The 22931-nt window shown below is 42.4% G+C and overlaps 1 protein-coding gene across 1 annotated transcript in view; it reads left to right on the top strand.

Annotated features, from left to right (window-relative positions):
* The window catches only part of LOC131237214 (aconitate hydratase 1), a 79996-nt gene that overhangs the window by 27316 nt on the left and 29749 nt on the right, over window positions 1-22931 (top strand). The window contains exons 5-6 of the mRNA XM_058234892.1: window positions 20841-21026; window positions 21140-21301. Coding sequence (XP_058090875.1) covers window positions 20841-21026; window positions 21140-21301 — 348 coding nt within the window. The remainder of the gene's footprint in view (window positions 1-20840; window positions 21027-21139; window positions 21302-22931) is intronic.

Below are 22931 nucleotides of genomic sequence, written 5' to 3'. Positions count from 1 at the left end.
GTCCTGGTGTGCTCCCTAAGCTCCTATTGACCACCTCAGTCTAACCATCGGTCTGAGGGGGTAGGCAGAAGAAAATTGGAGCCCAGTATTCATCATATGCCATAGTGTCTTTCAAAAATAACTCATAGATCGCACATCACGGTTAGACACTATGGTTTTTGGTAACCCGTGAAGTTTGACGACTTCACTAAAGAATAGCTTGGCAACATGAGATGCATCAGAGGTCTTAGAACAAGGAATGAAGTGGGCCATTTTAGAAAAACGGTCCACGACAACAAATATGGAATCATGTTTCCGATAGTCTTGGGGAACCCAAGCACGAAGTCTATACTGATGTCCTGCCAAGGGATGAATGGAACTGACAAAGGTGTGTATAGTCCCGTATTTTTTTTTCCTGCTTTGCCAGTTGACAAGTACGACATTGCCCTATAATTTTGGCCACGTCTCGCTTGAGACTTGGCCAATAGAACCTATCCTCTACTAGGGCAATGGTCTTGTCTCGACCAAAATGACCCGTGACCCCTCTTGAATGTAACTCCCATACAAGAAAATCGTGGAGGGAGGTGCGCGGTATGCATAAGCGATATCTTCTAAACAAATATCCGTCTAAAATCTAGTACTCACTGCTAGCCCTTGATGGACTCTCTAACAACGACGCGTACACAACTCCAAAATCTGGGCACTCAGAATAATCCTCCTTGACATGCTCAAGGCCCGTGACTTCGACACTCGTGGAATTGAGTAACGCGACTTGATGACTCAACGCGTTAGCAGGCTTATTCTCTACACCGGCCTTATGCTTAAGTACAAAAGTGTACTCTTGAAGGGATTGGACGCACTTGGCGTGCCTAGGGTTTAATTTCTTCTAAGAGTTCAGATATGTCAAGGCCTCGTAATCTGAGAACAAGACGAATTCTTACGGCAATAGATAACGATGTCAGTGGTGCAGTGATTGCACTACCGCATAAAATTCTCTGTCATAGGTGGAATATTTTTGCTTCGCCTTATTCAGTTTCTCACTAAAAAAGGCAACAAGGTGCCCTTCCTGACTAAGTACTCTTCCTATGCCAACTCCTGACGCGTCTCATGCGACTTCAAAAACCTTCGAAAAATCCGGAGGTCGCGTGACTGAAGCTTCGGTCATCCTGACCTTTATCTCCTTGAAGGCTTTCGAGGTTGCCTTCGTTCATTGAAACTCTCCATTTTTAATGCAATTTGTGATGGGAGCTATAATGGAACTGAAGCCTCGAATGAACTGCCTATAAAAGGTGGCCAAGCTATTAAAGCTGCGAACCTCATGAATATTGCGGGGTTCAGGCCAATTGACAATGGCTTTGACCTTCTCGCGATCCGCCGATACACCCTTGGTGGACACAACAAAACATAAGAAAATAACACTACTAGATATAAACGCACACTTCTTTAGCTTGGCGTATAATTTCTCGGCTCTAAGGATCCCACAGACTTGCCTCAAATGGTTGAGGTGTTGTTCCTTGGTCATGCTAGAAATCAAGATATCATCAAAGTAGACGACCAGGAACTTCCCCATGAAGGGTCTCAAAACTTGGGTCATCACACGCATGAAAGTACTTGGGGCATTAGTCAGCCCAAAAGGCATGACTAACCATTTATATAGCCCATCCTTCGTCTTGAAGGCCGTATTCCACTCATCACCAGGGCATACACGGATTTGGTGATTACCACTTTTGAGGTCAATTTTGAGAAGATAGTAGCATTGGCCATCATACCAACATGTCATCAATACACGATATGGGAAACCAATACTTGACTGTGATTTTGTTGATGGCCCTACTATCAACACACTCCTGCATGTGCCATCCTTCTTAGGTGTAAGAAGGGCGGGCACGGCACACGGGCTCATTCTTTCTTGAATGAAACCCTTTTCTAGGAGCTCATCAATCTGTCTCTTCAACTCTGCATGCTCTTTTGGGTTCATTCTGTAATAAGGGAGGTTTGGGAGAGTCACCTTAGGGACTAAATCAATGACATGCTGTATATCCCTCATAGGGGGAAGCTCATCCGGTAGATCTTCAGGAAAGACATCATGGAACTCATCCACCACCAAAATGGCTCAGTGGGTAACTCTACGCTAGCCTCTAGTGCACTCTCCCTAGCCACAAGGGCGTACACTACCGAGTCCGACTCAGTCTCTTGCTCAAAGTCCTTGGCATTTAGAATATGGAGAGGCTTAGACTTGGACTTCGATTCCTTCAATTCTTTTGAGTTGTTCACATCACTTTGTGTGGTGGACTCCTTTCCAATCGTGTTCTTGGGCGAAAGTGGGTTTAGCTTGACTTTCTTGCCCTTAAACCAGAATGTACACACATTCGAACGACCAAATATAGTGACATCCCTGTCATAGAGCTAAGGCCTACTCAGAATAATATGGCCAACATCCATGGGAACAACATCACACCAAAGTGTCTTTATATGATCTAAACTGAACAGGGACAAGACAACGGTGCAGGACTGGAATGGAAGTTTCATTAACCCAAGACACTCTATATGGTTGAGGATGGGCTTCAAGCTTCAAGCCCAAATGGCTCACAATGCTAGTTAATGCCACATTGGCACAACTACCACTATCCACGATCATCTTACAGCGTTTTCACCACATTTTGCGTAAGTATAGAACATCATGTTGAGGCGCCAGTCATCAGTATTCTTGGCTTGAGCAAAGGCGCAACACACAACTGCGAGGGTCGCAAACTCTTGCGCTCCCTCTTCCTCATCACTAGGGGTTTCTGCTGGCTCATATTCTTCGCCTTCGTTGTCAGTTTCTGGGGGCATTACTTGCCCATTAATAAGGAACACCTTGGTGCCCTCTTTCGTGCCACACTGGTGGGCAAAGTGACCAAACCCCTGACATCTAAAACACCTAGTTGCCTCACTTTTGCGCGAACTAGACCCGACAACCTCTTTTCCCTTATCATCCCTGGGCCTAGATTGAGAACCACTGGAAGGCTTGTGTTGATATCCAGTGCTGGGCTTACCCCAGAAGGATTGGCCTTAGTGCTAGAATCACGAAACTCAAACTGCCTTCCTATAGATGCTATGAGGTATTGCTTGACCTCTAACACTACTTGATACATCTGTTCAAGAGTGTCTATGTTCTTGGCGAGCAACTCTCTCCTAATGTCAGAGCGGAGGCCCGTCTTAAATCGAGCAAGAGTGAGGTACAGGGTCCTTATCAACTTCACATCGGGTCAAGTACTCTTCGAACTTCTCAATGTTTTCAGCAACACCCATGGAACCTTGTCGAAGAGACTGCCATTCTTCAACCAACCTCAAGTGATTAGAGAAATGGAGGTATTTTTCCTTTAGAGTTTCTTTCATTTCTCCCTAATGGACTATTGGGAGCTCCCTCGACCTTTCTTTCTTTCGCTCTACAATAGCCCAAAATCTCTTTGCTTGGCCCACAAGCTTCATCTTGGCGAATCGGACTCGACGAGCATCCGGCATGTTATATCATTCAAAATAGTAGTCGATATCCGCCAACCAATTTAGAAAAGCCTTAGGGTCCAAGTGACCATCAAACATAGGGGCCTCTACTCTAACTCCCTTGAGGAGTTGCGCATTTGGGTCATAATGGTCATGATGTCCCTCGCGGTGTGGGTGCACGGGGACGCGCCCATAACCAATTCCTTGGCCACCTCCATTCCTTGGTCTATCCTCCTGATCACCTGCCTGAGATTGGGCATTTTCCCCAATAGTGGGGTTTGCCGAGCGGAGGTCTCTAATTGGGTAACACGTACATGAAGCTGTTTAAAGCGTTGGTCAATATGTTGTTCCAAGCGCTTACCCAAAGACTCAAACTGTCGGGTTATATTGTTCATTGATTCTTGCAATTGCTCCATGTTTAGTGTAAGGTGCAAGCCAAAACCACAACTAGTATGTATGGGCATACAACTATTCACTCAACTCAAAGACCCTCTAACACAACTATATGCACCTAAATGAGACCAAATGATCCTATTGGGCTCTATATGAGGGAAACTACACAATGCTACTAAAATTCTAGCAACCTAATTGCCTAAAGAGTCTGTCAACAGAAAATTCAGCCAAGAAATTTGGGGATTTTCTAACACCAGAAAATTTAGCAGCCCCTAATGTGAATGATGGGTCCTAAACAGCCCTATATGATGCGATTTAATGCAAATTAAACGTGAGTAGACCAAACCCTAAACATGTAATGCAATCCCCTATGAAAAACCTCAGCTCTGATACCAAACTTGATACAGAACATGGAAATTAAATATGATATGCAAGTTTTCAGACTTTAGATCATACTAATTTATAAACATTCACAAAACTTCCACATCTTACATAAAGTCAAGCGTTTAACAAGGGGGATCTACAAGGGTCTAAGCCTACACATGCTAGGGACGGATCAATTAAAATTATAGACCAAACAATGATCAAAGGAGAGTAGATTCATCCACATATGCAAAGGATTATTTCCCCAATCCAAGGAATTCGCATGTTTCAATTCGGGAAGCCCTAAGGTTGTAAAAGGGGAATAGAACTTGGGATTTAGGATAATCTAGGGTTAAGGTTAAGGAAATAAGTTTATAGAGGAGTGAAAGAGAGGAGAGAGAGAACTTGTAATTAGTCCACACGTGTGAACAACAGGCTGGCCTGACACATGTGCGTGGATTGCTGCCCACACGTGTGTGGGGCCCACGAACCCAAAAAGGGCCAACTGGGGGTTGGTTGGCTAGGGATGGGCCATCCACACACAAAGTTTCAGGGCAATCGGATAACTAGTTTGAGTAGGGTGCTCCGTCGAAGCTTCGGCTCTCCTGCAGGGCCTTATTCTGGAAATTTGCTGTAGAGAAGGATTGACTGCAAAATAAAGGTGGATTTGAAGAGTGGATGGCTGTGAAAGATGATGAATATAGAGGGTAGGAGGTGGGGGCGAATCGGGATGGGTGTGGCTTCGCACCACGGTAGTTAGCCATTCGAAGAAGGGAGGGATTCACACCCAATTAGATTTCCACAACTCAAATAATTAGAGAAGGAAAACATAGAATTTTATTAATCATCTTCATTGAAAAAAAAACCTATAAGGGGTTGCTTACTTATAAAATAACCTATACCCCAAAAGCTGCGCCATGTGCGCACCCTATTACTTAGAGACGATGTAACAAAAATAACAACTAATCAAATGATGGGGACATCACGCGCACACGTGCACTCACACCACCCCCTACGCACGTACGTACGAAGGAGGGCCTCACCGTCGATCTGGCTTGATGACGACGTTTAGGGAGGGCCTCCTAGCTAGAAGATGAAGTTTTGATTCAAAAGAGTGGACCCGATAGTCGAGAAAAGCCCATCATGGGATCTTATTATCGTGGCCCACTAGTCGGATTGATTTCATATTTTAGGTTTTGCTTATGTTATTTAGAACATCGTGAACGCTTTAGATTTCTTTGATTGGTTTTTATTTTAGTTTACTTCATCGCCAAGTAATTGTTTGCGCACATGGCGTGAGTTTTGGGGTATAGGGTTTTCCCTATAAATAGGCACCCCTTGTAGTTCTTTTGAGTCAATGAAGATTAATAAAAATTGTTGCGTTTTCCTTCTCCTTTTCGAGTTATGAAAACCTAATTGGGTGCGAAGCCCTCCTTTTTTCGAAGGGCTAACTACCGTGGTACGAAGCCACATCTTTCCCAATTCGCCCCCATCCATCGCCATCTATACTACCCATCTTCTACCATTCCTTCTTCTCATCTCACCCCATCATCAGCACTTCGAATTAATCATCTATTACAACAATTCTCTTCCCCACAGCAGAATTTCAAAATCTGGCCCTACAAGAGGGATGAAACTTCGGCGGAGCACCATGCACAAACCGTACATCAGATTGAGCTGAGATTTGAGGGTTTTGGAGTTCATCCCTGGCCGACCAGGGCCAAGGTGGCCTTTTTCTGAATAGTGGGCCCCCACACATGCGGCCGGGATCACACGCACGTGCGTCTGGGCCATTGTTGTTGTCCACGCGTGCGGTACTTCTCTGGTTCATCTCTCTCCTCTCCTTAACTCTATTTTCGCCCAAAATTCCTAAACCTAACCCTAAATTACTCAAATCTCCAATTTTATGCCCTTTTTCTTACCCTAGGGTTCTCCGAATTGGAATTTCTGAATCCCTTGGATTAGGCACTGATTACTAAGCATGTGTGGATGATTATCTCTTATCTTTGAGTATCGTTTGGTTCATAATTTTTATTGATCCAGTCCTATCATATGTTGGCCTGGACCCGCATAGATTCCCCTTAATTGAATGTTTGGACTTTCATGTGGGATATGGAATTTGTGTAATTGTTTCTGAACTAACTGGATCTTAAGCCTGAAATTTCGCATATAATATTTAATTTTCATGTCCTGCATCATCAAAGCAATCTAAACCGTCCATGATATTCCTAATAACAATAATAAGCAAAACTCAAAGTACTAGATCATCTAGAGTAGTGGCCCAAGATCATGAGATTCAATGGTGGGATCCACATGACGATCGGGTCCACTCCAAGGAACCAAAACACAATACTCTAATTAGGAGGCCCTCCCTGGATGTCGTCATCGATCTAGATCGATGATGGGGCCCTCCTTCTCCTTGCGTACGTGCGTAGGGGGGCGTGCGTGTGCGCGAGATGTCCCCATCAGAATGGGCAAGCTAACCCAATCAAATCTAAACTAAACAAGTTTCTCATTTCACCGGAGTGGGCTGATAAATTCTTGATGATTCATCAACGAGGTCTACTTAAACCAATTTCTGATCATTGCCCGGTATTATTAGAGTTGGACGAGGAGGATTGGGTACCATGGCCTTTTGGATTCAAATTGTCCTGGCTAAAAGTAGAAGGTTTTGCGGATAGGGTGGTTAAATGGTGGTCTTCCTTCTCAATTCATGGCAGAGCAGGTTTTACGTTATTTCAGAAGTTGTTGAAAAAGAAAATTTGTGAGTGGAAAAACGAAAACATCAAGGGCAAGAGGAGGAAATGTCAAAGTTTTTGCAAGAAATTCAAAGATTGGACTTAAAAGAAGAGGCAGACTAATTGTCGGAGGAAGAAAGAGGATGGTGTGAGATCTATCGTGCAAAATATAATGCGAGGCTATGGGAGGAGGAAGAAATCAAATGGAGGCAAAGATTGAGAACGACTTGGTTGAAGAAAGGCAACAAAAACACCAAGTTCTTCCACGCAATACCTAGTGCTAGAGCGGGAACCAATAAGATTAAAGCCTGGTGGATGGGGAAAGGGTAGAGGGCAAGTAAAAAGTTTGTGCTTCAATAGTTAGTTTTTATAAAGGGCTATTGTCAGAAGATGAATGAATGGCGAAGACCAGTGCTAGATAACTTACAGTTCGATTCAATGTTGGCGAAAGTGGCAAAATCTTTGGAACAAGCATTCTCAGAAGAAGAGAGCAAGAAAGCAATGGTAGAGTTAGGAAGTGATAAAGCCCCAGGTCCGGATGGATTCCCGATAGCGTTCTACCAAAATTTTTGGAATCTAGTTAAAAAGGATGTGGTAAGCTTTCTGAATGGACTTTATGAGAATGGTACAATAGCTTCGGAAATAGGGGCTACCTTTATAGCTGTAATTCCCAAAAAGGAAGGAGCTGATATAGCCTTAGAGATTTTTGTCCCATTAGCTTGATAGGTGGTCCATATTAGATTTTGGTTAAAATGCTGGCTCCTATATTTCGTGGTGTTGGAACAAGTTATTTCGGCTTTGCAAGGGGCATTTGTGGATGGAAGACAAATTTTGGACAATTCTTTATTGGCAAACGAATGTCTTGATTCTTGTAATAGAAGAGGGGAGAAAGGTATGCTTGTAAGTTAGATATAAAGAAGGCATATGATCACGTCGACTGGGAATTTTTGGATTATATGTTGGGCAGGTTTGGATGCGGGATTAAATGGCGATATTGGATTAAAAAAAAAAAAAGTGTAATGTTGGCTAAATTCTCTGTGTTGGTCGATGGGTCGCCAAATGGTTTCTTCTCAGCTTCAAGATGGCTTTGTTAAGGTGATCCGCTATCTCCATCTCTTTTTGTGTTAGTAATGGAAGCTTTCAAAAAGTTAATAGAAAGAGGAGCGCAGATTGGCTTGACAGAGGGCTTTGGGGTAGATAATTTCGAATTCCAGATTATGCACCTTCAATATGTGGACGACGCACTTTTTTTTGCAAGTCGGATGATTTAAAAGTGAAGAATCTCTTGTCAATAATTGTTTGTTTTGAGGCGGTCTCGGGTATGAAGGTAAACATTAGTAAAATCGAAATTTTGGGGTTAGGGGTATCGAAAGAAGAGATCGGAATTATGGGGCATTATTTGGATGCAGGGAGGGTGTTCACAACCCCAAGTTCAAGGTCTCGATGTAGTAATAACTCGGCGAGACCGAGGTCGAATCCACAGGGACTAAACTTGTACTTGTTTTGAAATATAATTAAAACTAGAACTAGAATCGGAACTAAACTAAAATTTGGAATAGTTGAGAATAATTGTGAAAGAATTATCAATTAACAGAGGAACTAGAGCACCAAGGATCCACTTGCAGCTGTTAGGATGCTACCTCACTTGATTCAATAAACACAACTGGAATTGATGTCTTATCCTATCCAGTTGGAAATTGAATAATTAAAACAATTTTGAACTTCTCATTGAATTAGTTCCCACATGAAGAACCATTGTGATGATCGAAAGGGTATTCAACCATCCACCATTGCCCATGAGACAATAGTAAATCACGAATTTTACAGATCTCACAAGTTAAAACAAGTAAGAAGATATTCAAAGCTCTCACAACATCTGCTGTAATTGGAGTCACATTAAACCATAGAAAACTGAAAATATTCCTTAAATCAAACTAGAAATCAATGAAGTTTAACATAAACTTGAATCAATGTAAGATAAACATTCAAACAAACTATAAGCTTCACCTCTTACCTCTAGCTAAGAAGTTTAGTTAACCATGGACATGATTAAGACTAAAACTCTTAAACAAAACATTAAAAATAAATTAAGGAAAAAGAAAAACTCTTGAGAGGTTGCTCCACCATTTTGCTTTGCTCCTTGAACCCTAATTTTTCTTTAGAACTCCTTAAAGAACCCATATTTATAAGCTTTCCCGGATCATCTTTGGAAACCGCTTTAAATTTACACACTCTGCGTAATGCCTTCGATGTCATCGAACAACCTTCGATGACATCGAATGTAAAATCCTAAGTTGAATCGAATTCGGAAGTCGCGCCTTTTCGCACTCCGTAATTCTTCAATGCCATCGAACTTCCTTCGATGTCATCGAAGGTGTTCGATTAATCAAAAAAGTGTCCAGAGTGTTCCAGTGAGTTTCTTCAAAAATCTCCAAGAATTTCGATGTCATCGAACAGGTCTCGATGTCATCGAGAAATGCGCCCAATTAGTCCAGCAAGAAAACTTGATTTTTATGTAATTCTTGATGCAATCGATCCGTCTTTGATGTCATCGAACACTTACTTTGATGTCATCGAAAGGTGTTCGATGTCATCAACAGTGAGGTTCAGTTTTTCTGAATTTCTGCACTTTGCACTTTCGACTTCCTCCCTCCTCCACTTGGTTTCTTTGAATCTTCGACTCTTGAAATCGTCAATCTTGGTCTCGTAAGATCCATCCCTTGCCTTGGTGATTCTTGAGCATCAAATCCATGTTTTTAACATTCTTTTCAATTGGTAGACTGAGTGGAGATACCTCGTTTCAACACTTAAGGTCTTGGTATCGATCCCTAGTGGGGGTGGCTAACATGGAGTGTGTGTACTGACATGGGTGTATACTTACAAGTTAACCCAAATTTAAAAAAAAAATAAAAAAATCCATGCTTTTAACATTCTCAAACTAACCTCGCAATACAAACATGTATAAAATATACCCATTAAGCATTATCATGTTCATAAAACCAAGATATAAGCAGGGGGAAATATGCAATATTTGACACTCAATAGAGGGCTCTTTTCTGACCTCTTATCTTGGGCTCCCATTATGCATTGGAAGACCAGCGAAGCATGTGGGACAGGGTGATCGTGCGTTTTGAGAGGAGCCTATCTAAATGGAACACAAGATATCTTTCCATGGGTGGAAGAATTACGCTCACAAAAGCAACAATGTCTAACCTCCTAGTATATTTCATGTTGTTATTCAAATGCCCGAAATCGGTTTTGGCAAAAATGGAAAAGCTAAGGCGCGTATTCTTGTGGAAAGGGGCGGGGGATGGTCATAAATTCGACATAATGAAATGGGAGCAAGGTTTAGAAAGCTAAATCTAGCGCTTTTAGGTAAATGGGTTTGGAGATTTGGGGTATAAACGGGAGCTTCACCCTTAGGGACTTTTCCTCCTTCATCAACTTTGTCTCTTCCACCTTGACATCAATAACCTAGATTCCTCCAAGGACATTTTCCATTTCAGCCTCCCTAACTCCCAAGGCTTCCCTCCACACCTTGATTTTGTCCTTTAAAGTCTTGAGTTTCTGACTTAGCCTAAAGCTTGCGAAGCCTTCAACTTCAAAAGACTCCCACCAACCTCCCACCAACTTTAAGAAGCCCTTCACTTCAAGCCACATGAGTATGAATATGGAGGGCTTTGACAAGTATCCTCTACCTCTAGAAGAATTGGGTAGCGGTTGGAAACCGGTTTGGGCAACCCTTGTAGTCACCAATGGAAAAATTTCCATCCATCCAAGCAGCATTAGAAATCTAACTGGGACATGACGACCCTTTCTTGCCCATTGCTCCAACAAGTAAAATTGACTCCACCCAAGGGAAGGTCCACTATCTCATGTCTTCCAACCCAGCTCGAGAAGTCCTTCATGTTGCGGTTAATGTTCCATTGTTGGACCTCTCATAGGAAAATCTTATAACAACAAAATTGCCCCCCCCCCCCCCCTCCTCCTCGACACCTGCTTTGGCCCGTATGCTCCTGTAAACATCCATTTGATTTCTGACAACGGGCCTTTTAACACCACCATTATTGAGAAATCCCCACTCTACCATTCCTCCTTATACCAAACCGAGGAATCCTAGGCTACCAGAATCCCTAAAGCCTTCAAATCCTTAAAACTAACTGCCCCTCAAACTAGTTCCTGCCTCCTCGGCTCCTAGTTTGGTCCACTGTCGTAAACATCCATCCGAATCCTGACTACAGGTCCTTTAACACCACCATGACCGAGAAAGCTCCATCCATCATTCCTCCTTAGTCCAAACCGAGGAATCCCAGGCTACCAGAATCCTCTTCGTTGAGCCAATAGCATCTAAAGCCATCTAATCTTTAAAACTAATTGCCCACACAGAGTCCAACACTTCTAATCAAAGGTTGAGAGCTTCGGCTCCCAGAGCACAATGAACTTAGCCTTCGATTTGTGACAAGCATCTTTGATCCACCTTCTTTTCCTCTGGTAGCCCGAACCCTTCACATTCCAATGTAGCAACTTCATTGAGGAACCGATCTTCTCCTTCTACCCTTCTTGGCTTTCCTAGTTAGATTGCCAGAGTCATAGTTTATGATAGATGCAAGTCTTCCCAGCATTCTATGACCTTTAGGAGAGCATTATGTCTTCCCTTCAAGTGTCATTGGCTAGATCTTTTGGTTGTCTCGCTCTTGGATAAACTAGAAGAGCACAATACTAGTAACAATATTTTCGGTGTCCAATCCTGCCATCCACGATATGCTTGTGGAGGCTATGGCCCTGATGTCGCTAAGACGTACATAAATCTTATCACACAAATGCGAGATGCATGAATCATACTATCCAGTCATGCAGCAATCCTGCGCGTACCGCGCGCTCATGTGGGCAACTCCTATTAGGGAGTCCCATAATAATCTGCCTAATGGCATGTGCTATGATCAATCACTCCTCATATCAAGCATACATATGATGTGCATGGGCATGGATTGTGAAACTATACTAAGCATGTTATATGATGATAATGTACTCTCCTCATACCAAGGATGGGCCTAGACAGCCTACTCATATAAAGAATGGGCCTAACGATCATGGGGGCCCAACGGTTTGGGTTGGGGGGGGTGGGGTGAGAATGGGCCTAACAATGGGCCCTAGGGAGAGTTACAATGTAGACATTTAACCATCATCGCTCTTACAATGTGGACATCAAACCATCATTGCTCCCAAGGCATGGCCCATCATAAACATTATTACATATATCATGGTGGAATCACTCATCACATTGGTCCTCATATACATCGCTTTGGGCCTCACAGAAGGGCCTCACATACATCGCATTGGGCCTCGCTCATTGGCCTCACATGCATCACATCAGGCCTCATACAAGGGCCTCATATACATCGCATTGGGCCATATCCCATGGGCCTTAATATATTACAATGGGCCACGTCCCATGGGCCTCGAATACATCACAATGGGCCACGTCACATGGGCCTCTCATCTATCACATTGGGCCTCGCTCATGGGCCTCATATACATCACATTGGGCCTCTCATCCATCACATTGGGCCTCACTCATGGGCCTCATATACATCAAATCGGGCTGCATCACATGGGCCGCAAACACATCACAATGGGCCACATTCATGGGCCTCAAATAGATCACAATGGGCCTTATACCTGGGCCTCAAATACCTCACAATGGGCCACAACAATGGGCTTCATATACATCAAGTGGGACCCATCGTCCCAGTTGGACTATCTACACCATTCATCTATTTTTAGAGATCATTTAGAGCGTTACCCAAAAAATGAATCATATCGAAAGATCATTTGGACCATTCCACAAATAGCAGTGGAAATAATGATTTTCATTGTTAAACAATTCACAGGGCCCACTATAACGTTTATTCCCACCCAATCTGTTCATAAGGTCACAAAGACCTGAATTAAGAGGAAAACAAATTTCATATTGATCCAGAACTCCTGTGACCCGAAACGGGTTCAACGGTAGACATTCAATCCTCCACTGATTTTTGCAGTGTGGTCCACCTGATAGATTTGTCTTATTTCACGTCTCAAGCCCAAGACGAGCTCGCAAGGTGGATGGACGGTTAGATATAACACAAGCCTCGTGATCAGGACCACTGATCTTGCTGATAGGGCCCACGCAAGTGGACGTTGTGGATGTAACAGATGGACGGCATGGAATGAACTACATACATCATGCGGGACCCATAAAACTTACTGACGTTAACGTACATCAGCTAACTCGTTACCAGCAAGGTGGGCCCCACCCCACACGTGTAACATGTGTGGATGGGTTCCACCTTCTGGACGAACGGTGTAGATAAAACACTACATCACGGTAGGCCCCACAGAGCTTGCTGACGTCAACAGCAGCTACAACTGATGGGCTAGCCATCAAATGGATGGTTTGGATGTAACACATACCTCAACGGTGGGGTCCACGACCCAGTTGGACGGTGGGGACCCCACACGTGCAGGGTGGGTCCCACCGTCCAGCGAATGGACGGACGGTGTTGGATATAACATATACCTCATGATGGGGCTGCAGAACTTGCTGGCGCTAATCCAACAACTGTTTGCTGCTGGTGGGGTGTACAGATGGACGGTCTGGATTTAACACATATCATGTGGGGTCCATGCAGATGGACGGTGTGGATTAAACCCATAGAACTTGCTAACGTCAATACCACAGCTATATAACTATGTAACGTACACCAGCCAATCCTCTTCCACGGTAGGTGGGTCCCACGTGGGGCCCACCATAATATTTAATTATTTATATATTATTTTTATTTATATTTATTTTTGAATCTGCCAACGTCTAGGCCCTGGATGGACGACTTGGACATGGTACACGTACAACGTGGTGGGTCCCATGGATCAACGGCAGGGTATCCCAAATCGATTACGTATCGGCCGTAACGGCCGATACGTAACGGTAACGGTGGGACCCGTTATGCGATACGGGGTCGAAACGGCCGTTACGGATATTACGACCCTGTCTCCAGCTGGTAATTTACCCAAAAAAAAAAACCTTACCTTTTTTTGCTTTCTTCTCTTCTTCTTCTTCTCTTTCTTCTTCTTCTTCTTCTTCTCGAGCAGCTGCGGCTGCGGCTTCTTCCTGTTCTTCTTCTTCTTCTTCCTCTCTCTCTCTCACTCTCTCTCCTTCCTGTTCTTCTTCTTCTTCCTCTCTCTCTCTCTCAATCTCTTCTTTCCCCCTTTCCCTCTTTTTTTCTTTTCTTTCTTTCCCTCTTTTTTTCTTTTCGTTTCCCTCTCTCTCCATTTTTTTTTTAAATTTCCAGCAGCTGTAGGTACGTGTCACGCAAAGACGAGCGCTGACACTCCTTGAGCTCCGAGTTGTACGAACGGTTCAAAGGAGATCAAACTTATATGGGCTCCACAGTGATGTATTTATCACATCTACACCGTTCATCTATTTTCAGAGATCATTTTAGAGCACCAGCCAAAAAATAAATTATATCCAGAGATCATGTGGACCACGCCAAAAATAGCAGTAGAGATAATGATTTTCACAATTAATTCGTAGGGCGCACGGTAATGTTTATTGGGCCAGCGCACGGTAATGTTTATTGGGCCCGTAATGTATATATTTTACCCATATCGCCCATCCATTTTGCCCCACGTCATTTTAAGTTAGGATTCAAAAAATTAGTAATATCAAAATCTCAGGTGGACCACACCATAGGAAATAACGATTATAGAATGCCCACCATTAAAAATTGCTTAAAGTCCACTGTAATGTTTATTTTCAATCTAACTTATTAATTGGGTCACATTGACATGGATGAAGGGAAAACACACATGTCAGCTTGATCTAAAACGTTTCTAGCCCCCAATAAATTTTTAACGGTGAACGTTTAATTATTGTTGTTTCTTATGGTGCAATCTACCTGAGCTTTGGATGTGCCTCATTTTTGGGCTCATGCCCTAAAATTATTTGGCAAAATGGATGGATGGTGTAGATATAACACATTCATCACGGGTTAGGCCCAAAAAACTTTGACACGTGTGCTGCACTTTACATTCGAGTCCCTCATAATTCAATCTTTAAAAAATTGTACACGAGACATATATTAACTTGAAATTTGACAATTAAATTATGGACTGCAATTGCTAACTCACAATGCCAAAATCAAATTATTTGAATAGTTTTAATTGTTAATTTGTGAACTTTTATTTTTTAAAATAGGACCTTTTGATTTTTTATTTTATTTTTATGATTCACTATCCAATAAATGTCCACCAATTTATAAGTGGGAAAATAACAATAAATGGCATGAATTTGAGGCTGATTTGGAGAATAGATTGGTCCTCCAAGTCAGCCCGAAATTGGCAACGCCATCTACCTAAATTTAATTTCATTTTTTTAAAGAACTATTGAGAGAAATGATATCAAGTTGTTAAGTATATAAATTACATATTTAAAAAATTAAATATATGAATTTTGTAGTCAAATTCAAATTACCTGGTTAAAAAATTAATCAGACAGTCCGATACAACTTCTTACCAAAGAGTGGACCGTTACACCACTATAAACATGTTCCAATTTATAAATGAATGCATATTTGGAATGCTTAGAATATTTCGGATTTAATCCATATTTTTTTGGCAAAAAAAAAATTGCACCGTTACGGGCCGTTACACCCCTGTATCACCGTTACACCCCCGTATCCGTATCGGTTTCGGAGGGCACTGTTACGCCAACCGATACCGATACGGGACACCTTGATCAACGATGTGGGGATAACACGTATTGGGTCCCACAGCTGCTGGACGTCAGTCCAGTAGCCTCCTCTGATGGACGGTACAGATAAATCACATCCTTCAAGGTGGGCCACAAGAGAGAGAGAGAGAGAGAGAGAGAGAGAGAGAGAGAGAGAGAGAGAGACGGTGTGATGGAGTGACCCCGCCACTATGGGCCCCTCTTTGCTTACAACACATACATGAAAATGGGTCCCATCACGAGTGTGCCTTACATCAAAAATCAAGATCTAATGCTATGAACACCCACTAATTTTGCTCCTTCTTGGCTCCTTGGAATGCTAAGCTCCAAAGCTCTCTCTTTGATGGAGGTTGATGAAGTATGGATGACTAGGATGGGAGAATGGGTGGTAGGGAGTGGGCCACACTTGGCTCTCTTTGGGAAGAGCTTGGACGATTGCTCTCTCTTAGTTTGCTTGGGAGTGAAGAGAAAAATGAGAGAGGAGAGAGTGTTGTAAGAGAGATGGGATGGGAGGGATGGATGTTGTAAGAAGAATGACATGGAGGGGATAGGCTTGGTTGAATTTTGGATGGGAGAGGGATGGGTGGAGAGAGAGAGAGAGAGTTGACTTTGGGTAAAGCTTGTGTAAGAGAGGGATGGGTTGCGTACTTGACTTGTGATTGATTGATGTGATGGATGGTAGAGATTCTCTCAGAATTCGCAACGCGCAGCGTTTTTTCGGAATATACGTGGGCCCACAACTCCTGGGCCAGGTATCGCATTGGCGCGCGAGATGTGGCGTTGGAACCGTGGCAACGGCATTGTCGCTAGGGTACAAGTCTCGGGTCGAGTCGACTCGGGTTGACAGGGTACGACTCAAGATCGCGTGCAAATGCTATCTACGTGTCACGGGTCGCCGGAATTCAACCGGAAGGACCGCAGGATCCTAAGGAATGGTACGGAATAGGTTACGGGCCTTACAATCCGTGCTCTTGTTCTCTTAAAAAATTCTATAATAGTTGCAACAAAATTTAATGTAGAGGTCATTTCAAGTCAAGTCTGCTGGACCGTCCATTTTGTGGCCCATCCAAAGTGGGGTCTACATGGTTGCACAGTCTGATAATCCAACAATGTCTGGGGGGCCCTAACTTGATGGGCAGAATGAAAATCATATTCAGAGAATGACCTTGATTGTATGATTAGTGGTCTTCTGTTTGATGGCTAAGAACATAAAAATGGTGAGCAATTATTCAACAGGCAAAAAGTTTGTCTAACAAATGATCAGGATTGTTCAATCATTGGATAAAGTCTATCTTAAGTGGCTCTTTCCAGAGAAACAGCATAGATTGTTTGATTGTGCTTACATGTGTATGGTCGTGATGAGTGCTTGACTTGTTAACTTTTTTAAAAAGTTAATGAAATTCTATTACAGAAGAATAGAATGCCAATGTTTATGGTCGTGATGAGTGCTTGACCTGTTAACTTTTTTTTTTATTTTTAAAAAGGTAATGAAATTTTATTAAAGAAGAAAAGAATGCCCAAAGTGCTACAAGAACACACCCAAGGCAAGGAGCCCAATCAAGAAGGAAAAGCACACTCATTGAAAGTCTTTAAACACAAAGCCCACTCCATAACGTTAAACTTCGCCCTTCTGAAGACCTCTAAAGCTGACCCATTCTGGTCCCGAAAACACTGGTTTGTTCCTTCTCCCCATAGCGCCCACAAACTGGCCAGCAAGGCAAGCCTCCAAACCACCCTTTCTTTCCTACCCCATCCTCGTGCCGTGCAAGAAGTAGGTTCTCGATGGTCCCCTGCATCATCCACGACATCTTAGAAAGACCGAAGATACTCTCCCACACAACTTTAGCAAAGGGGCAACTCCTGTTAATTATGCATGGTTGATTAGAAACAACTAAATGAGAAATAGTATAGTAGAATTCTATGCAATACTGCAATGTTTTCATGGATATTTTAATTTTTTGGATGTTTTAATTTACTTCTTATAGTTTTTCTTCCTTTTTCGGATGCAGAGGTGGCAATCTTGGATTTTGTTCAATTTAATTTTTTTTGATTCATTGAGTCTGACTCACCTGTATGTGTTAGATGCTGAACCTTGTCCTTGTCCACACAACATTTCATGGATGTTCCGATGTTTATTCCTGTGTCCTTTAATCTAAGTTCTGATGCAGGGTCAATCCCAAGCAATTGAATAGCAACTGCAAAAAAACAAAAATAAATAAATAAATAAATAATAAAAACATCTACCAACTGAAATAAGAATCTAGGCAGGAAGTTCAGAAACTTGTTGAAAATTGAGATTTTCCACCAGATGTAAAGGATTAGAACAATCGAATAAATTAATCACTCCAATGAAGAAACCCAAGTGGAATAACTCAACAAAGTATGAGAATTGCACTTTGAAACTGAATCCATCGCAGGCCTAGAACACGAGAGAACAAACTGTGAGTTCATTCATAAAACTGTAGCAAATATATGGCTGAATTGGTTCTGGTTAATAACTATTCCATTTGATTCAACTTCTTAATACCAAATTTAACTCTCTGGATAAGTTCATATAAGTTTTGTTTTAGCCATGGTTTTTTAGAGGAGTGATTTTTTAATGGCTTTTAGAGGGTAGTGTATGTGTATGTGTATATGTGTGTGTGTGTGTGTGTGTGTGTGTGTGTGTGTGGGAAATGGTTCTATGAGGTCGACCTCATGGGAACTTCCCATAAGGTCGAGCTGTGTGGGCCCCAATGTAATGTGCATCGAACATCTACCCCATCAGTCAGATGCACCATTCCATGGTGGGCCACGGGCTTAAAAATCAAATCAATCCATGAATTGTGTTGGCCACACCGCATACAACAGTTGAGAGGGGTTACCCTCCCATTAAAACAGCTTGACCTCATGGGGAGTTCCCATGAGGTCAACCGCATAGAACCATTTCCCCATATATATATATATGGGGAAATGGTTCTATGCGGTCGACCTCATGGGAACTCCCCATGAGGTTGAGCTATGTGGGCCCCAGCGTGATGCATGTCGAACATCAACACCGTGTATTTGATGGGTCCCCTTTAAATCATGGGATATCCCAAAAATCAGCTGTATACGGAACTCAGGTGGGCCATACCATCTAAAATCATGTGAAGACATGCCTAAAACATATAAAAGCACTTGGTGGGTCCCACCTGAAATTTGGATGCATATGAAACTTGGTTTGACCCCTCATCCAAGCGGGACACACATAATGGATGGGCTGGATTTGTGAACCACATCTCGGTGGGCCCAAACAATGATTATGAATGTTTTAATGGAGGGTAACCCCTCTCAACTTTTGTATGTGGTGTGGCCCTCACAAGTCACAGATTGACTTGATTTTTAAGCCCTAGGCCCACTATGGAATGGTGCATCCGACTGATGGGGTAGATGTTCGACATACATCATGGTGGGGCCCACACAGCTCGACCTCATGGGGAGTTCCCATGGGCTCGACCGTATAGAACCTTTCCCATATATATATATTTATAGTAATGATAATTTTATTAAAAGCAAAAGGAAACAAGAGGGCCAGTGTGACCAAACAAGAAAACAGACAATGATGAATCATATGAAAATACAAAATCAAGATAAAGCCTCATCCAGCACCAGTTGACTCCCTATTAACACCATGGAAATTCTTTTTGCCCCAGCAGGCCAGCACCCAACTCACTGTTCTATTCTTAGTAATTTGAAAAACAACTTCGTTTGGTTTGGGCTTGTTACCAAAGTTGTGTTATTCCTCTCCTTTAAAGCGACCAGAAACTGGTGAGCAAAGATAAGTGCCACAAGGCTCCTCTTTCTGCCCTTGGTTAAGCCTGGCAATGGATGGGTCTTGGGCCTAGATTTTGAACTTGTTGGGACCTATTCAAATTATTGATTTTGCCTGGCCCAGGCCCAGCATATTGCCAGCCTACCATTGGTCCCACCCAACCAAGCTTGCAAGTGATCTTGAATCCTTTTCTATCATCACCCAAACTATACCAAATAGGGTTAGGACCAACACCAAATCTTTAAGAGAGAAGATGCAATGGAGGAATATATGGTCCACTGTCTCTTAACCTCCAAGACACAGGATGCAAGTGGTGGGGGTGATCATACTGCTACTTCTCGGATGGTCAATACTGAGAACCTTATTCCTCCCAACCAACCTTTCAAAAGCCACCACCCGAGGGGAGCCCAGGAACATCCATATGAGGGCAACAACTGAATTAGCATGAGGCCCACTCCCATTTGATTCAATAGCATTTTGTAAAATGACTCGACTGAGAAGACACCGCTCTTATCCAGCTCCTCTCGAGGATTCACTTTCACCTTCCATGGGGGATATCATCCGCAATTTGTCCATCATGATGAATGCATCTGTGACCACCATGAGCAAAAATGGAACCAATCTAATCTGATTACCCGGGATGCCGGCCAAGCCAATCTGATCCACCTTCAGGGCATACGAATTTGATATGAGATGCAATGGCGGGGGCTGACTGCAAGGGAGGGTTGGATCGAGGAAAGAATATCAAAGATCAAAAGCTACAACTGGCTCCATGGTGGGTATATATCATGACGAGCTACAGTAAGAGTGCCCCCTGAACTGTATAAACTGTTGAAGAACACTCAAAACCTTAGACAATTTACATATGTGAAAATGACCTCTGCCAGAATTGCTGCATATATGTACCCATTCAAGCAAGTTAAAAGAAAGGGTGACCTGTAGGGGAAGAAGCATAGCATTTAATCATAAACGAATGATATGCAGCTGATCACACTGGATTCATCATTTAATTGAGCAGTCTGCAGGTAACAACTTGAAGAAATGACTTTGGATGGATTTTTGAGTTGCCACTTAGAAAATTCTATTCTTACACAACTGAAAACAGACTTCGTGGTTACTGTTTTGAATTGGAACTCCATTTTGGGGAATGGCTGATTTTTTGATATGTGGCATTAAAAGGTAATAACACAGTATTTTATGTATAGAAAGTGGAAGATGATATTTTGTTCACTATATTTGCCTCTTCTGTCATTCAAAAATTTCTAGGCATATCTTTTTCTATCGGCTTTAATATGATACTATAATGCCATGCATGCAGGTGCCTGTGGATCTTGTTATTGATCACTCAGTTCAGGTTGATGTGGCAAGATCAGAAAATGCAGTGCAGGCAAACATGGAGCATGAGTTCCGTCGCAACCAAGAAAGATTTGGTTTTCTGAAGTGGGGATCCAGTGCATTCCGTAACATGCTTGTTGTTCCTCCAGGGTCTGGGATTGTTCACCAGGTAATAAGAATTGTACAAAGAAAGCTGTATGAGCTTGATGTTCAGACTGGTATTTCATTTATTTTTTTTATGGATGTGTTGGAAAAAATGAGTTTTGGTTGGTTGATTTCCAGGTGAACCTAGAGTATCTTGGCCGTGTCGTGTTTAATACTGGTGGCATACTTTACCCTGACAGTGTTGTTGGCACTGATTCGCACACTACTATGATAGATGGGCTGGGCGTTGCTGGCTGGGGAGTTGGTGGCATAGAAGCAGAAGCTGCAATGCTCGGCCAGGTAAATGGATTTGCATGTCTAGTTCTATTTCTACTACTGAGTGCATCACTTCTCGATATGTACCTTCTTTTTTTTCATTTTATTCAAGTTTACCTAAAAATTCAAAGAGCAATCTGTCTTGGAGTTGCCACAAAATAGGTTGGAACCCTTCTTTCTGAGAAGTAATGATAATTTAACTAAACCAAAAGCATAAAGCTAAGGCAAATGAGTTCCCAATACAAAGAGCTGGTTGTCCTACACCCTCCTTAGCCAATACTTGGCAATGGAATTAGCCTTTCTGAGAACATGAGTAAACAAAATGTTTAGCCCAGTGGGAAATATCTTTGAAAATAAAACCAGCTCCCACTACTCTAAAAACAACTTTTGTTGCCATTCAATGACATCGGATGAATCTCTGTTCACTATGACTTCCCCATTGAACTTGCTATTGAAGACACTAAGTGCATCCCTAAGAGCGGGGCCTCCACCACATGCAACCGCGCTTGGTGGAGTGGAACACATACACCACATGAAACACCCTTTATCTTCCCTAATCCTGCCCTTCCCTCAATAGCAGCAGAACCAAGATTACTAATGCAACTGGAATGCTAGATTGCTTCAAATCCGAAGTCTCAAAAGTTGCAAAAGCTCTTGAACTTTCCAGATTCGATGGAATTTGTAAAATAATTCAACGAAGAGTTCGATTACATTTTTGTTACCTATAAAAATAGAACAATGAAATCTTTCAAAAAAAAAAGAAAAAAGAAAAAAGAAAAAAAGAAAAAGAAAAATGAAGAATGAAGAAATTAGAGGATAGATCTAGCAATACATCCCAATGAAAAGCAACATGCTTTTCTCTCGAAACAAACGGACATTTTTCATCTTATAATAAGCCAAGAGTCACATGCCTAGAAAGTGGTTTTATAGCCTAAGAACAAAGATAACCCTTATGCAAATGAAATTTACTTAAATGCCCCTACTTGAAACACAAATCCGCACTAAACATTAGTCTTGAAGTAAAGGTGTTCTAGATGTAACAAGCCACAGAGCATCACCTTCTCCCTCATGTGTTGTCAAGTGGTCCGCACATGTGATTTTGTGGGGCCCTGAGAGTGGTCAAGTGTGGTCACATGTGGGATGATGGGTCTGCCAATATTAATTTCACCAATCTCCAAAAAGAACTCGTCCTCGAGTTGCAGCATTAGGAGGGTACTTCTCATGTGGTGCCTTTTCATGCAACTTGTATATGCCATTCTTGGTGGGCTATTTCCAAATATGGAGCACGCCTTTGATTCCTTGCCCTCTTGGACATGATTCACCTTCAATAGTTCCCATTTTCCTTACAAACAGTAGCGTCTTCCATTTTGCTCAATGTTCTTGGGTCAAGTGCGCAACATGGTTCTGAATGTTAGTATTGGTGGGCATATTGGGTCCGTGTCCCTGATAGGTATTGGGCCTATATTGGACCATGTTGATCGAAATTTTTTAAGCCAAAAATATGTGGAAAAATATCAGAAAAAGCCAAAAGGGAAAATTGATATATTTATAAGAATCTGTCTTTGTGTGTGCGTGTTTTAAACTTTATTCAACTGTGTATTGGACCATTCTTTGGTAAGAATGCTGTCTAGTGGGATGGCCGGTTGTAAGCTGT

Source organism: Magnolia sinica, chromosome 2 (assembly GCF_029962835.1).
Source record: "Magnolia sinica isolate HGM2019 chromosome 2, MsV1, whole genome shotgun sequence".
Classification (NCBI taxonomy): Eukaryota; Viridiplantae; Streptophyta; class Magnoliopsida; order Magnoliales; family Magnoliaceae; genus Magnolia; species Magnolia sinica.
This window is presented reverse-complemented; position numbering and strand designations above follow the sequence as displayed.